This window comes from Anopheles bellator, chromosome 1 (assembly GCF_943735745.2).
Source record: "Anopheles bellator chromosome 1, idAnoBellAS_SP24_06.2, whole genome shotgun sequence".
Lineage (NCBI taxonomy): Eukaryota > Metazoa > Arthropoda > Insecta > Diptera > Culicidae > Anopheles > Anopheles bellator.
In genome coordinates, this window is record NC_071285.1 from 10407750 (window position 1) to 10423006 (window position 15257).

The window sequence follows — 15257 nt, forward strand, 5'->3', positions numbered from 1 at the left end:
AATCGGCTTCACTCGACGCGCCCACCAATAATCGACCGACCGGAGTCGACCACCTGTCTCTCGGCTTGCGATGGCCCCCCACAGGAAGATCTGAGCCTCTGAAGCGAACTACGGAAAGGGTCTTGGCCCGAAAAATTGGGAATTGGATAAAGGAAACACAAGAGAGAGCAACAAAACGAAACCCTCCCGGGGGGCGCGGTGTTCCTGCCGACGTGGGTCGAGAATCGGAGAACCGGAGAGATCCCACCGAGGTTCACGGTTCATTTCCGCGACTCCTCAGAGGGTGCGCGCGTGTTGGTGAAGTCATTTAAAGTACGTTCGGTCCGGAGCCGTGCCGGGGCCATTGGCCGGACACGCGGGCCATGCACCGAAAAACACGGAACGGAATCCATCATCCCGAGAGCGAGGGCAAACTCCCGAGAACTACGGCGTAGTTCTTCGCCTTTCCTGCCTTCCACAATCTTCGTCGTGGAGCGTCGCTGCCGCCGCCGCCGCCGACGTACCCTTTCACGCTCGCTCTGGCTGTGGGGGGGTTTAATGGCTCGCAAGATGATGCACTGACGCAGAGGAGCAGCGACCGAAAACCAGTCTTGCGGGATGGACCGTGATGATGATGGTGTCTCTGAACTCGCGCGCCACTCTACAACACGCACACCTGCGGATGTGGCACCACCACCAGGACGATGTCCGTCCGACAACATTCCATCAAAACGCTCCCGGCCGGCCACACTTCAAAAGGGAGTACGATGATTAAAGGCTCACAGGTCTGGGGCGGAACGTCACAACAGATCTCGACGTTTCTAAGTCCCGAGGATATCATCTCCAAGAGGTGGGTGATGTGCACCCAAAAATAGTCCGTATCGATTTTGGGTGACGAACCGAAATACGACGACACGGCCACCCATTGACAAGATGGCGTGCTCGTGTGGCGTACTCGCCTCGCCTCGAAACCCTGAACCTGTTTCTTTCATCTTCCGCCGGGCGGGGGGACAACATTCAGCCACTCGGAACGGCTTACGTCGTCTCGGGTAGCTCGCCGGGGGTCTCAGAGAAAGCAACCCCCACGAAGAACGAGGGCCCGGACCTACCGTACTCGGGTTCGCTCCCTCTCACTCTCGCGGTTGGCTCAGAGTACCAGACATCACGCGATGCCGAGACTTACGTCAGAGACCTCCCCGACCGACAGCGGCCCATGGGCTGTCCTTCGACACCTGCCATATTACGCTGCGCTGCGTCTCATATCGCCGTCGTCGTCGTCACGGTTTGGTGGAATAACCGTCGCTCGCGCTAAAAGACAATTTTCTCACACTCGACGTAACACACGACGACGGGGACGACGACGATGATGATGATGCTGTGCTCTGCTAGTTTTCTCTTTCAAAACATTACTTCTGACCCCGGGGGAACGCTACCCCAGAAACGGCCGATGTCTGTCAAAGATACCCCCCACACCGAAGGCGTATGATTAAGGATCTCGGGAGCGCAACAAAAACCTTGCATTACCCACCCGCAAAAGAAACTCGTCACACAATTTGATAGAAAAGTTTCATCTGAACCAGTTCAAGGTCAGTTTATTACGTTAGCCGTGGACAAAGACGTCGCCAAAATCTACGCAAAACGCTTAGAAAGCTTCGCCTCACACTTTTGGGCGATAAGATTCTCGGGCTTCGGGCTGGCACGATTCATCGCAGCGCCATCGTGGTGATAAGAGGCACGGGGGCAAAGTCAAACAGAAGGAATTCCCCGTTCGGGGAGGTCATGCTTTGGGATGGGATGTCGCGAAGAGTGACGAACCGGCGCCATCATAACCCTTCCTTATCTTATCACAGCCTCTTCAGCCTTTCGCTTGAATGTGTCTGTGGTGACCCCAGTCTCGACGATTAAAACTGCCTCACTCATTCCTGCACCTGTCATCGTGGAATTTTGCCGAATCACTTCATAAACAAGCGGCACCCATAGGACGATTCGAGGCTTCGACAAAGTTCGCCCGGGGACCGCTCAGTTCTTGCCGACCTCAACGAGGTAATGCTCCTTGTTGTCGGCGAACGCATGTGTTTGAGACTCATCTTCCAATTAGCAAACCATCTCCCGGTGTACCTGCCTGGGTAAACTCCGGGGCCTCTGTCATTACCGCGCGCCGTGTAGAGCAGCTGGACTTTCGCAAATTTTACTTTATAATTTGTCATCCCATTCCTTAACGTATTATTTGAGCCACTCTCTCTCTCTCTATGTCTGTTGCCACCACACTTTCCCGTCGTGTTTCAGGTCATCGCCTGGGTTCACAGAAAGGAGAAGAATTGTGCCCGAAAAGGAATCCCCGGAAAAGGAGGGCCCCGATCCCAAAGGAGACCTTCCTGGATTACGCCGCGTTGTGCTCAGCTCAGGCTACCTGTCAGTCCTCCAGATGTCCCTCGATCCGAGGACACTTCCTTCTCCTTACTCTCGGCCGGAATGGGATGGCTGTTTCGAGGAACGATTGCCCTTTTTACAATCCCTGGCCAATCGTCATCATTCTTTGAGTCGCTGAGTAATGGAAGAATAAGTGCCTCACCTCAAGAAGAACCTGATGTTGCTCTAAAGAAACCGAGCGACGGAACGAAAGAGACATCCGTTCCGTTTCGGTTGCTCGTTTTTCTTGTCCTGTCTGGATCAGCGCGGCAATGTCTAGACGTTGGCCTTAAAAGCGGCATTCACGCGCGCCGATTAGTTTCGATACCGTTGGCAGCTGTGGCACTCTCTCATCGCCGACCGAATCACTTCTACGAAGTGCTCGAGAGGGGAACGGATCCCGACCCTGTCCTGAAGGACGTGTCCGTGTTTGCAGAGCCAGGGGGGACAATAACCGACACATGAGCTCACAAACAGGACACAGAGGGAGCGATCGCTACGACTTCTGAACTTCTCCAGACGCATCGGAGACATTTCTTGGAACTCCAAGCAACAGACCCTCGGTTCCTTGGCTCGCCACGCGGTGGATGAAGGGAGAGAGAGAGAGAACCACGGGGAACGCCGAAAACCGGGTTCGATCCGGGAGGGAACCCGGGTCGTATTTCAAGGTCTGTTACTATCGGGCTGGTCGCGCCACAGAAAAAACAAACAAAAACAACATCGTGTCACTTATTGGCGGTCGGTTCTGAAAAGACCTATCCTTTGAACCAGTCGCGCCGATGCGGGACCGTCCGGGTGTGTACCCCTTTGCTAGAGTTTCGCCAGGTTCCTCTCTCTTCATTGAGCTAAATTGGACCGATTAACCGGTTGCTGGCCGAGGCGACAGACAGAGAGAGAGGATGCGTCCAATCAGAGTAGTGCCCGCGCGCCGGGTTTTGCGTAAGAAATGCTCCCATCGTTGAAGGAACTGACGGGGACGGATGTGTCTGGTGTCGAATGCCGCCGAATGTATATTAGCCGCGTTCCATCATCTACGGCGGGGACCAGAAAAAACGAGAATCGCAGAAGGACGGGTTGTGTCTCCCGGTGATCTATTCAGAGCCCATTCACAAGAAAATCGTCTTATGCGTCCCCTCTCCCTTGATTGGTCTGTAAAGAGAATCCGAGACTCATAAACAGGAAATGTCCAATTTGTGCGCGAGGATGTTTCGGTGTCGAGACACGATCAGGGGGACGTGCGCGCCAACCGATGGCAAGATAAAGCGCTCGTTTCGGTCCAATTCATCATTTGCCGAATAGCGCACGTCGGGAGCACTTCCCAGACAGCGTCGTCTGGGGCATTCATATCTCCAAATCTCAGGCAGATTTCTTATCCGGCAAGGGAAGAAGTTCATTTTTTCTGCGCAATCGATGTGACGCAGTCGTGCTGTCATATGCAGGTCCGATAAGATGTCTGGGGATGTGCGGGGACATATGCACCCACCGCACACGTTGAATCCCGGACCCGGATCACATAACAATCCGCTCGTCCACGACGACGAAAGAATTCGGCCGGTTATCTTCCCGGAACGCGCCAGGGATTCGGGTCCGCGCGACAAGATAACGACAATACAAGCTCTATTCCGAACGGGTTGAGATTTGCGCAACTTCATTCGGCCTCCTAACGAGCGATCTGCCGCTTCCCAAGATGGTGCGTCATCCTGAATCCAATTAATTCCAAAAGTTGTAAACACCAAAACAAACAACCCACCAGCAGCAGCTCTCGTTGGTTGATCATTCACACCCAACAAGGGTGATTCGAGAGGGCGATAATAAAGGGACCGGCCCAATAAATCATCACAGCTCTCGCCTCCGCCAAAAATCCTCAATTACGCCAGCCGCACGGCGTGTAACACAGATTTCGGTTCGGCAGCAAGGCCCAACCCGAAACCTCCTTCGCGACCGAACCGTGCGTAGGCCGCGATGACACACCAAGGGGCGCAACATAAAACCCTGTTCGCTTGGGGGGCACGCACACCACCCGATGGAAGACCGATTTCCGGAGCCGACACATTTCGCCTTCCCACGACACCGGACAAAGTTCAGAGTGTCACCGAACTTTTCCGTTGGTCGAACTCCGAATTTGACAGCAATTTGTCATCCGCCATCCATAATAAAAATATGCCGAATCAGCCTCCGCTCGACTGGAGAGGCACATTCGGGGAGTCGAACTAAAAGCTAATCTTCCTGCTCCGCGCCATATACGCGGAGCACTCCTCCTACACGATGGTGCTGCGATGACGTGTGACGTGGGAATCTGTATCGTCCAGGCGGCAGCGCCCTCCCCATTAAAGCCCCAACCGTGCCGTCAAAAGGCGGAGAGCGAAAAACGTAAATATTCCACAATCTCGTCGGTGAGTCAGACGCGCATCAAAGGGCCATTTCGGGCATAAAACCCATAATCGAATCACACAAACCGCCCGGTTTAACGGCCCCAGCCCCAAAACGATCCCCGTTCGGGGGGTGCAGGGGGGAACGCCGAGGATCGTTTATCATCCGGCATCCGACAAATGGTGTCACTTCCTTCGTGTTTCATCACCGCAACCGACCGGTGGCGTGCTATGGGAGCTTTTTCCGTTCGTGTTTGCAGCAAAAACGTGACCCGAATCTCGACCACCCTTTTTTTCGCTTTTTCAGCTGCGTGCCGCCCGCCCGCCGACTTCCGGTGGTGAAACCGCGCGCGCGATGACGTTATCGTCGCGCGTCGCGTCAGGAAATCGGCCTCAATTACGCTCTCGCCAATCCTGCGGCAAAAGTAAACCGAACGGACGACGAGCGGCCACTTTCTCCTGAACGTTTCGTTTTTGAAAATGAATGCAAATTACCAAATCGGAACTGGCTGTTCGACGGACAGTTGCTATCCAGAGAGGTCCCCCGAATGTTAGGGCTACGAGCCGGCTGCCACTCAGGGTGTGGCCGTCTGCGACTAAATGAAGCTATCAACGTCGTTCCGCAAATACACGCGTCGTGGTGGTCAAAAGGCGCGCGCGTGAATGATGGATGGCACCGTTGATGATTCGTTTGCGGCGGAGGCCTCGAACGTCAATCGATAGCAGCCGTGCGAAGCGCCAGACCCAGGGGTAAGGGAGATTCCGGGGTGCCGGAGGCTTGACGTAATTTCCGCTGTCGCAGCCCTCCGCCGGGCTAATGGCACCGATTGTCGCAAAATCACATGACCACCCGCCGCCAGCCAGCGGAACACACGGGAGCATAGAAAACGCTCCCGGGTTTCGGGGTCGTTACTTCCAAATCGTGGACGGGGCCGGACCACCGGAAACCGATTACATGAAAAATGGCCACACAGTCGGCCTAACGAAGGGAAGGTTAATGCGCGACCCGGCGCTGGCCGTACCTGACACTTTGCCGTTTGACTTCGACTTGACTTCCGTTCGGTGTGCGGTCGCCTCCCCTTAACCAATCGGGCCAAACGGGTCCCACAAAAGCGTGTAGGGGGGTTGGTTCATTATTTACCGCAGAAGGAAGAGCGGAAAAAAATGGCACAACCGGTTGCGAATCCGCCCCGTCGCCGCAAGGTCTCCCCTTTCGTGATTGTGTGCGGGACACCCAAAGATGATGCCTCAGAAACTGGCTGGGGCAAAAAACGAACGCCAGTTTCCTGGACACGGCCGGGCAGATCTCTCGATTGCACATCTCGGCAGGAAGTTTCCGCACCGAAAACCGCAGCTCACTTCCGTCCATTCTTCTCGCTGTTCGTGGCCTGGCCTTTGTAGTGCTTCCACCGGTTTGTTTTCTTCTTTGCTGCATAACGAATCCGATTCCCTACAGTGCCGCCCACAGTGATGGCAACACACTCCCCTCAGGGTCCCAACGGTACACACCTAAAATGTAAGGCAAACAATGAATAATGTGATCCAAAAAAGACAGGAAACGGTACCACTCTCGCATCATATAAAAGGGTTAATCTTCTGTCAGAGGCACCTTTCGGCAAATCTGGTAGCAAACCAAAACCCATATCTCGCCTCAGATGGGATGACTCACTCACCGCACGGAAGCCCTCTAAACGCAAATATTTACCACAAAGTCAACGGGTGGTTCACATTTTACATTCTGCACCGACTGAAGCCACATAAAAGCATTACGCGCCCGGTTCAGGGGTATTTCCGAGAAGCGCACTGTAAACCCTGCGCACGGGGCTCAAAACACAGCCTGTTGACTTTGGCAAATGAAACCCGATCTAAGTAGCCACCCCATAGCAGCAGCCGCGACGGAGATTCGGAATTAGCAATCAGCCACTCGCGGCAACAAAAGTGTGCATCATCCGCGAGCGGATGAATTGTGCCTGTTCGTTCGACCGGGAAAAATATCACGGAACGATCATTTCACAGTCCGCTCTATCCAGCAGTTGGAAAAATAGAAAGACCACCGGAAGTGAACACCGGGTGGAGCAACACCGTGAACTGAACTTTCTGCGCTCACTATGATTGCATTCAAAAGTTGCACTCTCTCTCTCTCTCTATCTCTTTCGATCCATTCCGTCAAACCGTTAGATTAATGAAAACGTTAGAAAGTTCATCGCCAGCTTTCGTTTCGAGGAGGAGCCAATGTGCATCATCATAAACAAGCGACGAGCGGAGTGTAAATCGCCATCTTTCAGAGCACGATTGAGCCATCGCTTTTTTACGGCAAAATAATGCACACGAAGCAAGGAAGATCCGTCGTCCGATACGCGAGAGGTACGAGCGCAACACCAGGAGACATTACGTCACCGCTGCGCCAGCGACCGGACGATAGATAGGCATCGCTCTAACGCTCGCTGGGCCGCAGGGAAGACATGGTCGCGCGGGCTGACCGTCACTCGAACCGAAGAATGAATGAATTTCGACCCACCGGGGCTCGGTATGCTGCCGCCCAGCGAGATAAGCGGGGTGATGTTTGGGGGCCAACCTCTCTTTCAAACACAACCACACACAACGAGTTTATTCATGGGGACAGAAATAGCAGGCGCGAGGCGAGAAAAAAACCGAACCTCGAAACCGAGTTTTGTGGCCGGCGGTGCATCATCTCGGTGTGTGGCATTTGCATTTGAAACAACAAAAACCCGGCCCGGCCCGGCATTCACATGGGTTGCGGGGGGAGGAAGTTGCACCGACCGCCACTGGATGCAAATGACACACAACACACCACTCCTCATTCACGGGGCGGCGGCGGCGGCCACTGAAATGTTTATGCATGTTATTGTGCATCGGCCCACCGTCGTTCGGTCCAATATTGTTTTCAGCGCCATCGTATTGCCTTGCTCCATCGGAAGTTGCAACAGTTTTAAAAATAAATTGTTTAAGCAACAAACAGAGAGAGGGAGATGGGAGGCATTGGCGCAGCAACAAACAACCCTTACGGGGGCACAACACAAAACAACGCCCAACGGCGGCCGCCCACGGGTCATGCATTTTGGATCAAAACAGTACGACCTCTCGTATGTAACTGCAAAATAAACTTTGGCCATCGTGCAGCAGTGAGAAACCAACAACCGGAGGAAAAACATTCATAACTTGGCCGATGTCTCCGCCGCGCAACCAATTCGCCGTGATTGCTTTTGAAGCGGATTTTGCTATTTTGGTTTCGACAACGCAAAAAAAGCGCTGCATTCTCTTTGCGCTTGCAAAGAGTTTGCATTCAACGTTGGCCTCGTGCCATCAAAAACCGACCTCGGTGTGCCTCGTTTTAAAAGGTGGAAAAATATTTACGCTCAACAGAATCACCTGCGACATGTTGTCCCAAACAATTTAACCTCGAACGAACGGCCCCCGAGGAATCCCATCCAAGCAAAAAAGATGTTGCATTTTTTGGCATGCCCCCCTGGGCACGGATTGGTGGATTGGAGTCCTCTGAAACTAAAGTGCGCGCTCGAACCGGTCGGGACACACAAGACGGCGGCCCCCCTAAAACGATCATATTTAATGTTTGATGCCAAACATCCGCCGGCCAACGTGTGTCCTTCAACTTACCTCCTGCGGTGTAAATGTCGCACACACGGAGAGATGCGCTCAGCCGCGCGTTCCAGCAGCGGACGACTTTTTTTCCTTTCCGTCCGAGGATTGCGGTTTATCGATTTGTTTACAGTTCTCCACACCTGTGCGCTGGTGGCAAGTTTTCTTCGTTTTCAGTTTCGGTCGCCGATTCTCTTTCGAAGACGCTTCAATGATGCGTCTGATGCTGCGATGATGCTCCCATGGCGACCACCGGAGTGAGCTGTAAATATTTTACAGCAACTTCGGCTCTTTCTCGGCTCGCAGCCGGCAGCAGGATGTAGGATGTTTTAATGTTTCCTTTTTCGTTGGCCGATTTTGTGCGAATATTTGAACGCTCACTTCACACACGAACGCGGCGCAGAAACATTTGCGCTGCGGTTGTTCTTTTGGCGCGCACGTTCTCGCCTCACACTGCACTTTGTGTTTGTTTACCTTGCGATTGCTGTGAAAGATAACGAATGAGTGGCCGTTTAGGACAGTTTAATCAACACACCCAATGCAGTTGCACGAGCCTGATGCATTGACGTGGGAAGGAAAGGAACGGATCGATTGCAAAACCTCACATAAACACCGCGCCGGAGGATGCACTACTGCTCCTGGCAAGAAGATTGCGCACGGAATGGAGAATTTAATTTCATTCATGAAACAACACCACACGGTCGGACGGTCGGTGGCGGGAAGTTGCTGAGGAGGCGATAACCTTCGACGGGGGTTTTCTTCGACTTCGGTCGGGGACTGTGGTTTTCAGAGAGGGCGAATTACGCAAAGAAGGTTCCGGAACCGTAATACGAGTGAAATCGCAGCTGGAGCGTGCCCCAAATGGCGAGCTTCCCTTTTAATTAAATGTTGATCGTAGAAAGCGGCCGTTTCTTGCTGACATCAATCGCGACTTGTTTGTCGATGTGTCACACTGCGCACTGTTGTTTTCTAAAACACGACTCCTGCGGGCGGCGGTCTCCTTTGCGCCACCAGGCTCGCCGTGCGGTTGCCCAATTGTTGGCCTTGTTGTTGCTTTGTCAGCAACTTGTGACCGTGTTTGCGATCAACATCATCATCGTCGGGCTTGGAAACATTTCATCCGATTTCGCCACGAAGGCAGCTACTACGTCGCAGCGGCGCATGTGTGTGCGTGTAGTGTGGGGTGGGGAGGGGATTGTTTGTTTGGTTGCACTGTTGACTGTTGTTGTTTTTATCATTTTCGTTTCTAATCCCACCACCAAGGCGCAATAGGAACGGAATAGGTCTCTCTCGCGCTCCACAAAGCACTCCTCCGAGCACTCTGTCTCATTCTCTCGCACGCCCATTCATGCTCTCTCACGCGCCGTTGCGTGAGAAACGACGCGACGAGCGGAGAAAAAAACAGACACTAAGCTCCTAAGCAAAATCCTCTCCGTCTCTCTCTCGCTCTCACGCGCACACGTTTGCTCTCCCGCTCACGGGGTAGTTTCTCTATGCTTCTCTCTCGCAACATACATACACACGCGAAGGGACACGCACAATTCGCACTTCTCGCTGATCGTCTGAAGCTTTTTTCTTTGGAACTCGCTTGGGAGAGAAAAAAGCGAAAAACAACATTCACTCCCCGCTCCCGCTTCCCCATCCACATCACCGCAGACGGATGGGGCGCCATGAAGATGAGGTGGAATTGAAAATCGGCCAACACGAGAAGAGGCGAAAAGTAAAAAAACAACAAACGGTACTCTTCTCACGGCGGCCCCACAAACACATACACCGCGCCACAGCCAGCAACATCCGCACTGAGGGGGAGCGGGCGGGAGGGTGGCCGAGAGCGGGGTAGCATTGCACAGCCATGAGGATGATGATGGCCAGCGAAGGCAACCGAGATCACCAAGATCGTCGCATTTTCCTTCTTCGGTCAGGTGAGAAAATTCCTCTTCAGTGGGGAATCTCGAAAAACGGAACTCAGCACACGGCCACGGGAAACTGTTTGCAGACGAAGACGTTTGTGGAGCGTTCCAATCGAGGGCATCTTGGCGCACACAGGCACACGCGCCCACTCATATCCTTCTTGGCACACACTCTCTCCTGCCGCACTCTGGCCTGTTTCTCATTCCGCCAGGGCGCGAGAAAAACAAAAATGGTTTCCTTCCCACGGCGAACTCACCATCAGACCACGGACACTTTTCGTGCACACTTTTCACCAGCTGCTGCTACTGCGATGCGATTATTCGTCACGCACTTCGGCACGTACGGCACACCACGATTCGCCTGTTTTGCTCCCGAGGCCGTGCGTGAAACTTTTATTCACACAACGAGCGGAACGCACGCGATCCTGTTCGCACGGAATTTTCGTAGGTTGGCTGCTCTCGTCTCTCTCTTCGGTCTGGCCGCCCGTCTCTGTCTATTTTCTGACCGACTGAAGGTTTGGAAACCTCTGGCGTTCCCAGTCTCCGGTTTTTGCCTTCCCGTTCTGTTTTCTCTCCGTGAAGAGCGGAGAGCAAAGTTGTTGGCGCAAAATGAGGCCGAGACAGTGCTGCCAGCGACGAACGATTGCGGAGCTGTCAAACGACACCGGGGGTAGGAAACCTTCCGCTTCAGGCCAGCAGTTGGACATTGAATGATCCGTGTTAGTTGTGTTGATTTAACGATACTAAATTGGCTCACAGAATAGAAACGAGATTACCAAACGAAAAGGGAGGCTAAAGTTTGTATAACCTCAAAAAGTTCGACAATCATGTTGCGGTTGACAGGGCTGCTTGCCTCGGCACCATGCAAGGCAACCCTGCGCACATCGCCAAGAAAACATATTTGTTTTTCTGCATTATGATACTCGAACTCGAAACTCGAACGGTCATTTGAGTTCATTTTGCTTTAGCTTTCTCTTTCTGCCTTCTCTCTTGTTGTATTCTGCTTTCTCTCTTACTGTGTTCACTCGATCGTTCGAGTTCTCGATTCGAGTTTCATAATAGGGTGGATATTTGTTTTTCTGCCTTCGTGGTGATTCGTGTTCTTTTTCTTTTTCACTGATGGCGTGATGTGTTGTGTTGTTGTCTCGGGCGATCATTGACGAAAACATCGGCGCAACCCTTTAAAAGGGCGCGCCTGATCGCCGAGGCGATTAGTCAGAAAACGCGAGATCTGACCACCAAAAGTGCAAACGTGAAGGCGCACCCAAGACGTGCCCACCCAAGAGAAAGAACTATCAAAACGCAGACTTTTCCAGTGCAGGAAGCACAGATTTATCGTGAAAGTGCAAAAGTGAGAACAAGTGAGTGAAAGTGCAAAAGTTTGTGAACGTCGCGAGTCGAAAAGTGCCTTTAATTTCTGCTAAGTAGGCGCGAGAATCTACAGGAAATCCGGATCTGCATCCGTGTTGAATCCAAATTCTTTGTGCCGTTTGTTCGTGATCCAGAAATGTCGCACTAAGCAACAATCAGCTTGCGAAGAAAGAGTTCCCCACAACAAGCGAGAGCGCGGAACACGCTAAAAAGACTTTTCGAAAGACACTTAAAAACCATGCAAATCGAGTACAAGCGGTGCGCGAAACTCTTCTCTGGTTGCGGCGTAGCTTCGCTGTAAGTAGACGCGTGAAGTAGTAAACAAGTCCACCGGACACACCCCCGAGGCGGCCTTGAGACGGCGCCAGCGGATGGTGGGGGATTCGCGAATTGCGTAGCAGCAGATAGCTTCCGCACCGATGAACTAATGGCGTGAAAACAACAACATCCCTTCGCTATTTTTAGGGTGGGCGTACTGAGCTACGAGGCATACCGGACCTATGCAGCACTAACCTCGCTTGTTGACACCCGCGCCCTGGACATCGATCGGAAGCGCCCTGATTACATCTACATCAAACACCACATTTACCGCCAATCGCTGCGCGAACGAGCGGCCCACGAAGAGAACCGGAACCGGCTGATGAGCGCCATTGTTCAGCCGTTTGAGAAATGGTGGAAAGCATTGAAACACTCGGTGGCCTGGCGGTTGCTGCGGATCGCCCAGCAGGGCAACCAGACGGAGCGCTTGAAGGCAGTGCAGCAGCTTGCCCAGATCGATCACTTGAAGGGTGAGTTCCGGGAACGGGATTAACATCCGACCTGGCACTAAAGTATGCTTCTTCCGCTAGATTGGGATTTCCAGCACTTGGCACAGCTTTGCGACTACCAGACGGCCATTTCGCTCGCTCGCTGCCACAGCGACACACGCTGGTTCCTGCCGCCGCGCCAGTACGGAGTCTTCAAGCAGATGCGTGAGGTACTGGGGGAAATGAAAGGACTGCTCGAGTTGCTCAAACCGCACAAGTGCGCCGAGTATGCGCTCGAGCAAACGTTCGGCAGCTCGGGACACATCCGCGAACCGGATGGTGATGAGGTGACGTATCAGATGTCGCCCTCGCGATTCGAGTACGATCAGCTTAAACAGGCCCTCAGCGCCCTGGTACACCTGACCGGCCTGATGGGTGCGGAAGGTGAAGAGAACTGTCGGCGAATCATCGAATCGGGTGGCCTGCTGCAGCTGATCGAGGTGGAGAAACTGTTCCAAAACGACATCGACATGAAGCTGCTGGTCAGCCGGGTGGTGGCGAACCTGTCCGCATTCGAGGGACGCGGTTATGAGTTCTTCGCCAGCGGTTGGCTTCATATTTTGGCGCGCTGGAAGCGCGATGTTGATATGCGCATTCAGGTGACGGCCGATCTAACGCTCGAGAATCTCGATCAGGACGATCCGAATGGGTTCCGCTACGCGCCGAAGGTGTATCCGCTGCACCCTCGCGGACGCCAACAAGCGAAACCTGCCGTTGATGTTGTATTTATCCATGGGCTTTTAGGTGAGCTTTGAATGACCATTGACCGTGAAGTACCGGATTTGCCAATAATTGGGTCGATTTATTCTTACAGGAGGTGTGTTTGTGACGTGGCGTCAGAAGGATCTCAAACCACAGGCCGCCAGTCTGCTAGGTAAGAAACACACGTCAGTTCACTTAGTGTCCTCCGTAAGTCCTCCACAAACGACCACTACTACTACTTCACCGACACCGACGACAAACGCAAACGCCATTGCCGCTCATCGGCCGTCGCAAAAGCCTGCCGAGGAACCCGCGTTCCGTGGAACCCGCTGGAGTTGGTCTGCAAAAAAGTCTTCCTTCGAGGAGCGAGAGGATGCTGCAGAAGGTAAGCGGAGAGCGAGACGTGCACAGGCTCTGTAACGTTACGTTCTAACGCTGCTTTCCTCCCATTCCTCGCCAAAGGACCTATCCCAGCTCCCAAAATCAGGCATTTAGCTCACCGACACCTTTTTGTTGTGGCTAGCGAGTGGTGGCATTCATTCATTCCGGTACTAGTTGTTTGACGAGGACACGTTTTTGGTTTCACAATCGATCATCCTGCTTGGGCCTCCGTTTTAACCTTAATTATTCTTACAAATTTATTTTTGTTTCATTCCTTGCAGAGGGCATAACGGCATACGAAGACGAGCTGCTTACGTTCCAAGAGTCGACCACACCGAAAACGCGCGATCCGTCGATCAGTGATACCGAAACCAAAGAGCTCATCGAAGCCCTACAGCAGGAGGAACCGCTCAGTTCCGACTGGACTGTCGTCTATCCGGACGTTCCACTTGCAGGCGAAGAACGGCCAACCGGAACCTCCTCGGAAGAAGCGTTCAGCGTTTCCGGTGAGCGCTGGTTGCAGGAACCTCTCGATGCTGGTCAGCGATCGTTCTGCTGGCCAATGGAATGGCTCCCGAAAGACTTTCCCAACATTCGTGTTCTGGGTCTCAACTACGAATCCTCGCTGTCCCAGTGGTCCGCGACGGGCTGCCCGTGCGAGAAGTACGACGGCAAGCTGCAGAAGCGTGCCTCTGAGTTTCTGGAAAAATTGGCCACCTCGAACGTTGGACAAGATCGCCCAATCATCTGGGTGGGACACTCGATGGGTGGCCTGCTGATCAAGAGCATTATGGTGCAGGCACTCGAAAGCAGTGACCCACGGATCAGACGGCTTGCGGAAAACTCCAAAGTGGTCATGTTCCTTGGCACACCGCACCGAGGAAGCAGTGTGGCCAAGCTGAAGCAACACACTTCAGCGCTAGTGTGGCCCTCGGTAGAAGTCCGTGAACTCGAGGAAAACTCGACCCAGTTGCTGCATCTTAACAAAACGTTCCTCCGAGCGATCGATCATCTGGGACCGCGGAAACCCGAAATCATCAGCCTTGGCGAGGGCAAGCCTACCCTCCTGACGTCTTTCAAGCTGTCCATCCACGTCGTACCGGAATCTTCGGCTCGCATCGATGCCGGAGACTTTTACCTCACCAGCGAGGATCACCTGAATCTCAGCAAACCGTTCTGCCGGCAATCGTTCCTCTACCAGCGGCTCCGTGGCGCAATAGAGGGAGCTATCCGAGAGCAGACGAGCAAGCATGAGCCCGCCCCAGAGGCAAAAGTACAGAGTGCCAACCATGCAGCGCAGATTTACCATGGCACGCGAAAGACCACAGCCGCCGGAGCTGCGTCAACAGCCCTTTCAATGCTCTACACTCAGCTGAAGCAGTTCGAGCAGTTGATGAATATTTTCATCTAAATCCGCGCTCGGAAGCGCAGGGATTGACCAACGTCAGGGCTGTGATGCCGACTCGTTGGCCGCCTGAACTCTATTAATAAGTGCTTGTAGCGCGTACAAACACAAACGCGATCGAGAGTGAAGCTCACCGTCTCTCGGTCTTGAATCTATTTATTTTTAAAACTGGCCGGTCCACTACCGACTGGGAGAGAACCTGTTACAAAGCATTATGACAAAGATTTTTTATACCGTGCAAGTATTTAGCAACAATAAAAGGAACTGAACCGTTGTATTTGATAAATAATAATGGCAATTGGTCTTC

At 53.1% G+C, this 15257-nt stretch overlaps 1 protein-coding gene across 2 annotated transcripts; it reads left to right on the forward strand.

Annotated features, from left to right (window-relative positions):
• The first annotated feature begins 11541 nt into the window (after window positions 1-11541).
• On the forward strand, window positions 11542-15215 carry LOC131207990 (protein SERAC1). 2 transcript variants are annotated; one of them, XM_058200632.1, is made up of 5 exons: window positions 11542-11953; window positions 12122-12444; window positions 12505-13206; window positions 13277-13549; window positions 13827-15215. In XM_058200632.1, exons 1-5 carry the CDS (start codon window positions 11895-11897, stop codon window positions 14954-14956), a joined length of 2487 nt encoding a protein of 828 aa, XP_058056615.1. In that variant the 5' UTR covers window positions 11542-11894; the 3' UTR covers window positions 14957-15215. The 2 variants fall into 2 exon arrangements, with proteins under 2 accessions (XP_058056615.1, XP_058056623.1); XM_058200640.1 differs by having other exon boundaries at window positions 13277-13336.
• The last annotated feature ends 42 nt before the right edge of the window (window positions 15216-15257 follow it).

Bases quoted from the DNA above. Each gene is read 5' to 3' on its own strand.
- LOC131207990 (XM_058200632.1), top strand. From the start codon at position 11,895: ATGCAAATCGAGTACAAGCGGTGCGCGAAACTCTTCTCTGGTTGCGGC. The intron at 11,954-12,121 runs GTAAGTAGACGC...CGCTATTTTTAG, and splicing joins GGTTGCGGCGTAGCTTCGCT to GGTGGGCGTACTGAGCTACG. The intron at 12,445-12,504 runs GTGAGTTCCGGG...TTCTTCCGCTAG, and splicing joins CCAGATCGATCACTTGAAGG to ATTGGGATTTCCAGCACTTG.